Below are 12,355 nucleotides of genomic sequence, written 5' to 3'. Positions count from 1 at the left end.
GCTTTATTGAAATAATTTGCATAATTTAAAAGGACAAATTATTTTCCACAAAATAATGACAGAAGATGTAATAATCAAACTATAAAGCAGATATTTCATGATTTGGATTAAAAACCTGAATTACAAAAAATGTAATAAAATAAGGTGAACAAACATATTTCTCAAATTAATGAAATGGACAGTTCTTCCCAAAAACGATTTAAAGCAATGCTCTGAAATGCTTTTCAAAACATTAAATTGTCATTATTCTGCTGCTGCCACAATCAAAAAGAGATTTGAGTTTAAGCAAAGCCTCAAATTTAAATGGTTTTTGTTTTTTGGAAGATGAATCAATAAAACATTTTTTCTCCAGCAGTAAAAAAAAAAAAAGGGCAAAAAAACTACTGATGTGATTAAAAACTAGCAGTTTCACTTCGAATGAATGCTTCGTGTAATGCAGTATGTCTATATAACGAAATGTATAGATAAAAAAAAATAATTATATGGGAAAAAGTCAGAATTCTGACCTTTTTCTCCCATTATACTGATATAAAATGTAAAAATCAGTTAACTTTTTTTAAAACATTTTTTCAGTGGCCCTAATCCTATTCTGTAATAAAAATTCATTTTAAAACTCAAAATAACATATATCCCTGTGCAGAGTTTTTAAGTTAGAGATTTAAAATTGATATATGTAAAAAAAAAAAAAAAAATTTTTTTTTTTTTATAGTTATTGTCTGGTGAAGTCTTTTTGGGAAAAGATTCATGATTGGTTATCAATGAAAAATGTAACTCCCAATTTTGAATATAAAGGAGTGACATTTTGCATTACTTTTTAAGACAAAAATGTGGAATTTGTATGGAATATTATTTTCATTTTTAGGAAATTATTTATTCAAGTGTAGATTCTTTAAAGTTTCTCAAAATCTCCAAAATTATATTAAAGGTTTTTCTGCCTCGATTAATAAATTAATAACAAAGCCTTAAAGTTTTCCCATTTGACAGCAGTAAACTTTAGTTAAACCCCTGTGTTGCTTGTTTTATTTATTTTATCTAAAAAGAAATTAAATATAAAGTTTTCTTTTTTTAATTGAAGAATCAAACTAATACAAGGCATATCAAAACAATTATATAAAATTGTAAATTGAACATCTTAGGAAGCTGAGCAGAGTATGTATAATATAACAAATAGAATCATACAGAGAACCTATATACAATTAGAAAACAACAATAACAGATCGTAGAACAAAGTAATTAAATAAAAAACAAAAGGACTCATGAATTTCAATATATTGCATCATTGGCTGGGCTTTAGGGTTTTTACAATGGGTTAGTACTTCTTTATAAAATTATTTAAAAATATTGAGAGATGGGGTCATTTTTTTAAATAGACGCTTGTGTATGAAAAATCTGGCCAAAATAATTAAATTTTTATTACCATAGTTTAAATATAAAGAAATATATTCTCCGCTCTGTTGCGGCTCCACTGCGCCCTCTAGCGGCCCTGTTTAACAGCGTCCCGGTCCTCCTGACCCGGATGTAAATCCGCAGCGGACATGCTGGTGGCGCCGTGTGATTCCTGACGACATGCGGGCGATTTCTGGAGGTTTCCCAGCGGTGCTGTGCTGAACTAACCGGGCAGAGACCCGCAGAAGAGACGGCCTTCAGTACGGTGAGCTGGTCGGGTTCCTCCCAGAGGAAACTAACGGTCGGAGGTCAGAATGGCCGCTCTGAGGGAGGCTGGCTGGGTGGGTGGAGGCAGCTAACCGAACCGGGCTGAAACTCTCAGAACTAGAAAACACTTGTTAAACTGATGGACCTGCGCTCTGCTGCGGATCCTGCTGCCTTTCCGGGATGCTTCCGCTCCGTCTGTCCGCCTCTGGCTCCTCCAGCAGCGGCTGAACCGGTTGAAGCCAGCCGCGGTCCGCTCCATTTGTTCGGGCAGAAGTTTTTAGCTTCCAGCGGTGATTCTGAGGCCTCAGAGGCCGGCGGAGGGTTCACAGTCAGCGGGTGGGGGGTGACTGGGAGTCCGGTGGGCCTGGAGCACATCCGGCTCCAGCTGTTGGCACCGCGTTGCATCATATTCCTGTCAGATCGACCCAGAATAAAACATTAGAACCGAACTTTGACCCCAGGAAGTTCTGGACGTGACCCAAACGGTCCAGAACCGGCGGTTAGAATCAGTGTAACGGTCCGCAGAGAAAAGGAGGAACCGAACCGGTCCTCCAGGACTTATTAACTTAGTAACTATCAGTCACTAACTATCTGCAGCCATTAATCACTGCCTATCAGTAACCATAGCAACCGCTGCTAGCTATTATGGGCTGGCACAGCAGACCTGAGCCCAGAAAATCAGCCTTTGGTTCTGATTAGTTCATCATATCCGGTCCAATAATGAGGAGAACTCAAAGCAACCATCTTTGTATCCAGATGGTTCCAACTAGTGTTGCACCGATTCCGATTCCGATAACCGATACCTGGCTGATACCGGTAACATCTGTTTGAAATTGATGTGTGTGTATATCTGAAGCACTGCATACTAGTTGGATGTAAAATAATTGCCATCATGGCTTTGTCAAGCTGCTGCCTACCTTTGTGAAGCAGGAAAAAAGCTGGGGAATTTTTTTTTTTGCCTTTTTCAGGCCGACTTTCCAATGGTGCGAGAATTTTCCGATCGGGCCAACTTTCAGCCTGATGGTGCATCGTGTAATGAGGGTAGGGAGGGGCGATCAGCCTCTCACAACCACCTCCTGATCAGGAATTGTGAGGTCGGGAGAAAATCAAAAATGTTTGAAATTCAGTCGACCGTCGTGGGCAAATCGCTCAGTGGGCAAACAAGATTCTTCTTCTTCCTCTCACATGTAAACACAGCAGCATGGCGGAGGTGCAATGAGTGAAATGGAGTTCTGTCTGTTAAATTGACAGACCGTAGTAGCCACGTTTGCTCAGCCATGTCTTTAACCATATACGCTGTTTCCTTTTCTTTTAGGGCTTTCAGCACAAAATTTCCCAAATTTCCAAGGCAGCACGTTTCTCTCTAGTGAGCTTCATATTCCTCTTCTGCCTGTTTTGATTAGCCTAGTAAACTAGCCCAGCTGCCAAATAATTTTGCCTGCGAGTGCGTCTAGCCTCGATCAATGCTGCAGGCCCTAGAACTGGCGGGCCAATCACAACGCAGAGATGTGTTTAGAATTTCTGGATGCAAAGCAGGCAGGTTTTGAGGGCGTGACGACAAAACTGCGAGACGCCGGAGAAAGCACAATAAGGAAGATGGCAGCAACTATTGAACAGTTCTCGATTGACTCAGCTTTGGAAGGATTAGACTTGGGGTTTTCATTGAAACGTGAGCAGGAAGAGGCTCTACACTCATTAAATTTTAAGAAGGACGTATTCGCCGTTTTACAGACTATTATATAGATTATATAGATTATTTTTTTATAAAAAAAAAAAAATAATGGCTCGCCATTATTGGTTCCGTCCCGATAGCGGAACCAATTAAAGCGTTGTTGCGGCCGGAACATTAGGGAGATGCGGCATTAACTTTTTGTCTGGAAAATATGAGCAAGTGTAAATGTAATGAAAATTGTCTCCAGCCAAGAGTTTACTCCATGGCTAAAACCAGGGAACATACATGAGGCTCAGTGGATTTTGTGCAAGAAGTCATTCAAGCTCAGAACGATGGGATTAAGGCAGGAGAGTCGCATGCGAAGCAAGAAACACAAAGCGTCAAAATGGAGTTACCGAGAAACAGCCGGTATTTCTCAGTTTTGTTCCACCCTTGTCTCTGCAACGCCTCCAGTTATCACCAAATCAAACATACTAAGAAAACCATACAAAGAAAAATAGCTGCAAAAAAGACTTAGCACTGGTTATGTTGTGGCTTTAAAACTGATTTGTTTTGTTCCCTGCTAAAACAAAGTTTGTGAATTCAGTTAAATAATTATTAAAATATATTTGTAATTTGTGTGTTTTTAGCTTTCTTCCTGTATGGGAAGCTTTTCAAAATTTGAAACATTAGTGCAGTGGTTTATGTTAAAGTAAACCTTTGGGTTAAGTTGTTGCAAGCAGGTTTTTCTTGTGAATTTGGTCTTAAATTTTTATTTTAAGTGGCATTAAAAAGTCTTGAATTTAACTTGCCTTATGCTGTAGGAACCCTGGTAAACGGTTCCGGCTGAGAATGTATTCATGATGGGGTTCAGATCCTTGGAACAGAAACTAAACCAGAATCAGTGTCGGTCTGAAAGAGTCGGATCTGTATGCTGGACCAACAGCTCAGACTTGCTCTGGTTCTGGTTCTGGTTCCAGCAGAACCTCGGCTGGTCGTGTCTCTCCAGGTTTCTGACTCCAGGTTCTCCTCCTCTAGATGTTCCACAGCTCTTCCCTGGCAGAACCGAAGAAGCCAAGCGACTGTGAGGAACGTTAACCCCGCATGGCCTGCCAGTCTGCCTCTGCAGTCATGGACGAGCAGGCGCTGCTGGGGCTCAATCCGAACGCCGACGCCCCCTACAGGCAGAGGGTGAGGGTCCTCTCCGCTCAGACAGGGGGCGCTGTTTGTGTCTCCAGATTAGACGACGTTCTGCTGTGTCTCTGCAGGCTCTGGCGTACTTCGAGCAGCTGAAGCAGTCTCAGGACGCCTGGGAGGTCTGCGCCGACGCGCTGGCTAAAGGCATCTACAGGTGAGTGTCTCCTCCTGACAGGAACTTCCTGTTTCCTCACATCGCCTCCCCTCATGGCGCTTCTTCTCCTCTGCAGTGACGACCACGTCAAGTTCTTCTGCTTCCAAGTTCTTGAGCATCAGATCAAGTTCAGGTATGGCTTAGCAGACGTTCCTCTGGGGTTCCTGTGCGCCGCCTGCTGCTGATCTTCTCACCTGTTCTTCCTGTTGCAGACATGCAGGCCTGACGGCGCCTCAGCAGCAGCTCATCAGGGAGACGCTGATGAAGTGGCTGCAGACTCAGGTACCGCCGGTTCTGATCCAGAAGGCTGCTTCAGGAAACCTCTAGAGCTGTGATGATCATGTCCTCCTCGTTCTCTGCAGCTGATGATCACCCAGCCGGAGAAGGCCTTCATCAGGAACAAGGCGGCGCAGGTGTTCGCCCTCACCTTCGTCATGGAGTACCTGACTCTGTGGCCCAAGTTCTTCTTCGACATCCTCAACCTGGTTGGTCTGAATCCGCACGGCGTCGACATCTACCTGAGGACGCTGATGGCCATCGACGCCGAGGTGGTGGACAGAGACATCCTGCACACGCCTGAGGTGAGGACCGTGACCCGCCGGTCCGTCCCGATGCCTCCAGAACCGGCTGACCCGTTTTGGTTGTTGTTGTTCTGCAGGAAACCCGCAGGAACACTCTGATCAAAGACTCCATGCGGGAGCAGTGCATCCCCAGCCTGGTGGAGTCCTGGTTCCAGATCCTGTCGGCGTACCAGCGGACCCACCCGGAGCTCACCTGTCAGTGTCTGGAGGTGGTGGGCGCCTACGTGTCCTGGATCGACCTGAACCTCATCGCCAACGACCGGTCAGTCAACGCAGCAGATCCCAGACCCGCTCAGGGAGGTTCTGTGCGGTCGGGTCATGGCTGTGTTTGGGTTTCAGGTTCGTGAACCTGTTGCTGGGTCAGATGTCCATGGAGGACCTGAGAGAGGAGGCCTGCGACTGCCTGTTTGAAATAGTCAACAAGGGAATGGACCCGGTGGACAAAACCAAGCTGGTGGAGTCGCTGTGCCAGGTTCTGCAGTCGGCCGGGTTCTTCAACATAGAACAGGTGGGTACCCCCCCACGTGGCTCCAAAGCTGCGTGGTCTCCATGGAAACATGCATGATCAGCATCCTCTGCCTCTGATTGGCTTCTCAGTGGAGCAGATCAGTCAGTTTATGGACCAGAAGCAGAGGTACAGAAAAATGCCTCTCTCCGAGTCTGACCCGGTTACTATGGCAACTGAGCAGAGTTATGATCAGAACACACACAGTTTGATTTTGTGTCCATTCTAACAGAAAATTGTCAGATGAGGTCGTGGCGTTAAGCGCTCATTGAAAGTCAGCGGTGATGATCACACCGAGCTCTGACTAAGGTTTAGTCGGAGCTACGCAGCAATTCAGCCGCAATTTAATGGGTCTGACAGGAAAAGAAACAAAATAAAATTTGTTAATCGCACGTTAAAAGAGTCAGTTCCGGAGTCACATATAGTAAGCAGGACAAACTTGTTCAAAAACAATGAATGAAACATTAAAAAAATAGAAACTTTACCAATGATGGGAGTTAAGGAGGACAGAAAACATTTAAAGTATTGATCCCCTTTGATCTTTGTGAAAACAAAGAGGGATATCGCAATTCATCTACTCAGAAAAAGGAAACAAGAGGAGAAAAATTGATATATAAAAAATGGTGATCCTCTTTCATTGGACGGTTCTGGTTCTGTTGTTTCTAGAACAGAACGTTGTGACCCTAAACTCCGGAGTGGTTCTGGGTCCACTGGTTCAGGAACCTGGTTCTGAATAGGTGAGGCTCTGGGGAGATGGGAGCGTCGGGTCCAACAATGTCCTCTCCCCCCCAGGAGGAGGACGTGGACTTCCTGGCCAAGTTCTCCCGGCTGGTGAACGGGATGGGTCAGAGCCTGGTTCTGAGCTGGACCAAGCTGGTGAAGTCCGGCAGCGCGAAGGAGGCGGCGGAGACGCTGCAGGCGGTGGAGGCCAAGGTTCCGCTGCTGCTTCAGCTGCTGCTGCACGAAGACGACGACATCTCTGCCAACATGGTGGGCTTCTGCTACGACTACCTGCACGTCCTCAAACAGGTGAGTCCCTCGGGGGGGCGGGGCCTCTTCCAGCGACACAGCTCCTGACCCGCTCTGTCTCTGCAGCTTCCACAGCTGACGGAGCAGCAGAAGGCGAACGTGGAGGTAAGTGGAGGAGCAGGAAGCTTCAGAGGTTCTGGTTCTGAGGGCGGAGCTAACGTTCTGGCTGTGCTGCAGGCCGTCATGCTGGCTGTGATGAAGAAGCTGACCTATGACGACGAGTACAACTTCGAGAACGAGGTGGGCCGGTGTTTCGGGGCTGTGCAGGGTTCCCCGCCGCCACACGGTTCTGATGAGACCTGGTTTGTGTTGCAGGGGGAAGATGAGGCCATGTTTGTGGAGTACAGGAAGCAGCTGAAGATGCTGCTGGACCGCCTGGCCCAGGTGTCCCCAGAGCTGCTGCTGGAAGCCGTGCGCCGCGTCTTCACCAGCACCATGCAGTGAGTGCAGCTTGGTAGAGGGACAACGATGACTGTTCTGGTTCTGACCCGGTTCTGTGCCCCATCAGGACGTGGCAGGCGGCGCCGTTTATGGAGGTGGAGGTGGCCATCCGGCTGCTCTACATGCTGGGAGAGGCTCTGCCGGCGTCCCACGGCGCCCACTTCTCCGGCGACACGGCTAAAACCAGCGCCCTGCAGGACATGATGAGGACGGTGAGTCAGAACCAGAACTCCTACCCATGGGGGACTGAACAGGAGGTCCTGGAGCTGTAGGATAACCGCGTCCTTCTGTCCGTCTCCAGCTGGTGTCCTGCGGCGTCAGCAGCTACCAGCACTCCTCCGTGTCTCTGGAGTTCTTCGAAACGGTCGTCAGATACGACAAGTTCTTTGTGGTGGAGCCTCAGCACATTCCCAATGTTCTGGTGAGTCCGGCCTCCTGGAGAACCTTCCCAATCAGCCGCGCCGTGTTCTGATGTGGAGCCGTCTTCCCTCAGATGGCGTTCCTGGACCAGAGAGGACTGAGACACAACAGCCCGAAGGTCCGGAGCCGAGTGGCCTACCTGTTCTCCAGGTTCATCAAGACCCTGCAGTGAGTTCAGGTCCATTTCTCGGTCCGGCCGCATTCTGCCGGTTCCGCTCTGACCACCGTTTTTTTGTCCAGCAAACACATGACGGCGTTCATCGAGGACATCTTGACCAGGATCCAGGACCTGCTGGAGCTGGCTCCTCCTGTAAGTACCGCCTCCAGCTGGGCCGCTGAGGTTCCCCTCCGCTCTGACTCCTCCCTTCTTTGCAGGAGAATGGCTTCCCAGCGCTGCTTACCAGCGACGACCAGCTCTTCATGTTCGAAGCGGCCGGCGTTCTGATCGTTAGCGGGGAAAGTCCGATGGAGAGGAAGCAGGTTCTGATGCGGAGCCTCCTGGCGCCGCTGATGGACGCCTTCCGCCTGCTGCTCGCCAAGCTGTTGCAGGAGACGGTGGAGGAGCGGCAGGTCACCCTGGCAGACGCCCTGAGCCACGCCGTCGGCTTCGCCAGGTCAGACCCAGCAGCGGTCGGTTCCGTGTGGACCCAGCGGGCCCGGTTTAACCTCCTCTTCCTTGTGTTTCTGCAGCCGGACCAGCAAAGCGTTCAGCAACAAGCAGACGGTGAAGCAGTGCGGCTGCACCGAGGTCTACAGGGACTGTCTGCAGAACTTCCTGCCGGCGCTGAGCTGCCCGGTCCAGCGGGGGGTTCTACGCGGCGCCGTCCGCTCCTTCCTGCACCGCATGATCATCTGCCTGGAGGAGGAGGTGCTGCCCTTCATCCCCGCCGCCTCGGAGCACATGCTGAAGGACTGCGAGGCCAGAGACCTGCAGGAGTTCATCCCACTCATCAGCCAGATCACCGCCAAGTTCAAGGTACCGACCAGAACCAGCAGCAGAACCCCGTAAACGCTCCGCCTCCCGGCTGACGGCTCCTGCTCTCCCCGCAGTGCCAGGTGTCGCCGTTCCTGCAGCAGATCTTCATGCCGCTGGTTCTGGCCATCTTCGAGGTTCTGGGCCGACCCGCCGAGGAGAACGACCAAACAGCGGCGCTGGAGAAGCAGATGCTGAGGAGGAGTTACTTCAGCTTCATCCAGACCATCGCAGGGAGCGGCATGAACGAGGTTCTGGCCAACCAGGGTGAGCAGCGCCACCTGAGCCTTAAATAAACCAGGAGCTGTTCCAGAAGATTCTGGAGGGTCGCTTTACCCCTTCAGAACCTCTGGTCCAGATGCTGGTAAACATTTAATTCTGGTTTCAGGAGCAGAAAACGTGGAGCGGGTTCTGTTCACCATCATCCAGGGCGCCGTGGAGTTCCCCGACCCGATCGCCCAGAAGACCTGCTTCATCATCCTGTCCCGGCTGGTGGAGCTGTGGGGTGAGTCTCCCCGGCAGGACGCCCGGTTCTGGTTCCGGCTGCTTTCTAACCGTCTGTTTGGTTCTGATCCGACCTGCAGGAGGGAAGGACGGCATGGTGGGCTTCCCTGACTTCATCTACAAACACATCGTCCCGGCGTGTTTCCTGGCTCCGCTCAAACCCACCTTCGACCTCTCTGACGCCCAGACGGTTCTGGTGAGTCCGTGGATCAGGATCCAGTCTGAAACCCGATTATTTCACCTGCTGGTTCTGATGGTTCTGTCGTTCTGCAGACGCTGTCGGAGTGCGCTCTCACACTGAAGATGATCCATCTCAAAAGGGTAAAAAACCCAAACGGTTCAACTGTTCTGATAAGTTCTGATTCGGTTCTAACCTGGTTCCTTCCTCAGGGGTCCGAGTTCATCCAGTTCCTGCAGCACGAGTACCTGCCGTCCCTGCAGGTTTCCCCTGAGATCTCACAGGTAGGACCGGGTCCAGAGGAGGAACTCCTCCTTATTGTTCTGGTTCTGATTCTGGTTTTCCCTTCAGGAGCTGGGTCAGGTCCTGCAGCAGCCCGACGTCAAAGTTCTGAAGAACTACATCAAGGTAGGCGGCTTCCCGGTCCGGTTCTCCTCTCTGCTTGGTTGGTTCTGTCCAGATGTTCAGGCGGTTCTGACTCCTCCTGTCTGCAGGCGTTCTTCCAGAGAGCCAAGCTGTGATACCGGACCTCCAACCGGACCCAAGAACTAAACTCTCCGCTCAGCACGCAGGAACTCGGCACTTATTCAGGAACTGTGGAAGTAGAACGGGTCGGCGCTCCGGGCCGCCTGACAGCTTGGAGGTTCTGGACTCGGAGCAGAAGAACCAGGAGAAAGGAAAAGTTCTGGATCAGACGAGCAGATGGCGTCTCACCCCCGAACCCTGAGTTCTTCAGAAAACGGGCCGAACAGAACCGGGTTGAAAACCTTTTAGTTTTTTTTTTGTTTTTTTGGTTGAGTTTGCAGTGGAAACATTCAACCCATCCTCTCTGTCCAGAACCAGAACCTTCTGGACTCCAGAACCATCTCCATCTCGCTGTGGATCCTCCATAGGTTCTGATGGATCGGAGGAACAAAGTGTAAATAGAGAAGTTCAGACTGTAAATAAAAGATCCTAGCTTTAGTTTTTTTAATAATTCATCTCATCTGGAAGTTTTGTACGGAAGCCCATGAAGGCCAAGATTAAACAGCCAGTTAATGTGTTAAAGAGGAACTCATTCTGATTTTTCCTTTGAATGTTTACATGAAAATATTTTCTGTTACTTTGATCGAAACGAGTTAAACTCTGATGAGAGTCGGACCGTTGGAGGATTTTTATTTCATTTATTTATCATGTTGCCGTTTTATTCTGGAACTCTGTGAAGTTCCTGTAGATCTCATTTCATCTTAAAATAATGTAGATTATTTTTAAGCCCCGTTTCAGCCCGAAGAAAGTTTTTGTTTAGATTAATTCGATATTTAATTTGGGAAAATTTCGGTTATCTTGACCCAAATATTGTAAAAGGAGACCGAACGGCTCAGAAGCATTGCTTCAGTTTGGTTGTGATTTTTATCCATGTGTCTGAGGGCCCAAATGTGCCATGATTAAAACTGCAATCATTAAAATGAGTCACCTGCCAGTGATTTATTGAAATAAACTCATGGTTAAAGCCTTTTTACTGACCTGATTAGTCCCATATAAGCAGAAGCTGTAAGCCCCGCCCACTAGCTGCTATCCTGAGCTGGAAATACATTTTCTTGATTTGTTAGAATTATAATCATCCATCTAAATCACTCAAATCAAGTTACTCCTATTTATAAAAGGTGTTTTGGTCAAGATGGGCTCAAATGAGGAACTGATCCTCTTCATTGTTGAAAAACAAAATGCAGATTTTGACCATAAAATATGGGCAACTGTTGCACCATGTTCTGTGAGCCTTAGAGATGGGAGAGTTGTGCCAAGAAAAGATCAAGAAACTCTGGGATTGTTAGGAAAAAGCTTATTGATTGAGAGGTTGTCCTCCATGTTGTTCTGCTAACCATGTGAAATGGGATTCTTAATCTAAAGCCTGTTTTTAATCATATGAATTTGATTCCTAACAGATGTCAGCTTTTGGTTTAAAGGATTGAAGCTGAGTAGAGAGTAGAGGTCTGGGCATTTATTTGCATTTGCAATATAATCTCAATTTATAAAAATGCATTTTTCAAATCGCAGATGCACTCTGATTTTTAGTCACAATACAATTCACAAAAGTAATTCTAAATTTCTCCCTTCAGGAGGCAGTAAATGGATTAAAGGTGGTAGGAAGCATTGTGGCACAAAAGGGAACAAAGACTTGCAGCTAGATTTAGTCATTATAGTGGACTACGCTGGGTAAAGTTCTCAGTCATCCAGGTTATTGTCATTCATAAAAAGTTAAAAACAATCCACTGAACTTTGTTTCCAAGTTTGAAGATGTTTCGCTTCCCATCCAGAAAACTTTTTAAAATCAAAATGTCAGAAATGGCTTTGAGTTCGAGGCTCTTATACAGCAGCCCAACAAAGCCTTTAGACAAGATGCTAATTGAAACAGACGAATGTTGAATTGCTATCTGAATAGTGCTGGCAGTTAGGAAGGAGTAGAGCTGCAACCAGGAAGCTTCATTGCACCAAATCAGTTAGAATAGAGACCTCCTGATGTTCCTAACTGCCACTAGGACTTAAATCCATTAGTTCTTTCCTGTTCTCTCTATCAATACATTTACCTTCCTTCAGATTTTTATGGAGAGCTACTTTTTGTCTAACGTGACCTCCTTTCTTACTGGTGATCCCATGAAATGCAGAGGATAGGAGCTTCAGATTGAGCGTGGGAAGCCATTAGTCCAAGTAAAATTACAACCTTGAGTTTTTTCTACCATGTTTTAGCTCAGATCTGCACAGGCAAGCGTTTGTCGGTTGGTTTGTCTGCAGCCAGAATAAGAATCTCCATCAGTAGGCGATCAAAACGAGCCTGATGTTTCAGGTGTTCAGTATGAAATGTTGGCAGTGTGAGGATGGCCTGCTACGCATTAAATCCAATCAGCAGTTGCTGCCTGTTATGTTGCACCTCGACACTTTCTACACACACAATCAGGGGAGGATTTAGGAAATATGGGGCCCACTGACTTAAAGGAATTGTACACCCAAAGCATGATTAGCCTTCATTTTCTACTCACCCCCATGCTGAACAACACTCTGGAGTACTTTTTTGATATCTCAAATGCATCTGGA

At 47.5% G+C, this 12,355-nt stretch overlaps 1 protein-coding gene across 1 annotated transcript; it reads left to right on the top strand.

The window, feature by feature from the left end:
- Positions 1-1,495: 1,495 nt before the first annotated feature.
- xpot (exportin, tRNA) lies at positions 1,496-11,751 on the top strand. The gene is made up of 25 exons (XM_015387747.1): positions 1,496-1,651; positions 4,343-4,495; positions 4,573-4,655; positions 4,732-4,788; positions 4,868-4,937; positions 5,018-5,236; positions 5,314-5,498; positions 5,576-5,744; positions 6,534-6,770; positions 6,837-6,875; positions 6,948-7,010; positions 7,086-7,210; positions 7,279-7,423; positions 7,513-7,632; positions 7,705-7,799; positions 7,872-7,941; positions 8,007-8,245; positions 8,322-8,607; positions 8,682-8,871; positions 8,993-9,109; positions 9,189-9,304; positions 9,382-9,429; positions 9,499-9,570; positions 9,638-9,694; positions 9,781-11,751. The coding sequence occupies exons 2-25, from the start codon at positions 4,409-4,411 to the stop codon at positions 9,805-9,807; spliced, it is 2,916 nt and encodes a 971-aa protein (XP_015243233.1). The 5' UTR covers positions 1,496-1,651; positions 4,343-4,408; the 3' UTR covers positions 9,808-11,751.
- Positions 11,752-12,355: the final 604 nt, after the last annotated feature.

This window comes from Cyprinodon variegatus, unplaced genomic scaffold (assembly GCF_000732505.1).
Source record: "Cyprinodon variegatus isolate N-32 unplaced genomic scaffold, C_variegatus-1.0 Scaffold402, whole genome shotgun sequence".
NCBI classification, from domain to species: domain Eukaryota; kingdom Metazoa; phylum Chordata; class Actinopteri; order Cyprinodontiformes; family Cyprinodontidae; genus Cyprinodon; species Cyprinodon variegatus.
The sequence above is the reverse complement of the archived record's forward strand: the minus strand, read 5'-3'. Positions and strand labels throughout refer to the sequence as shown.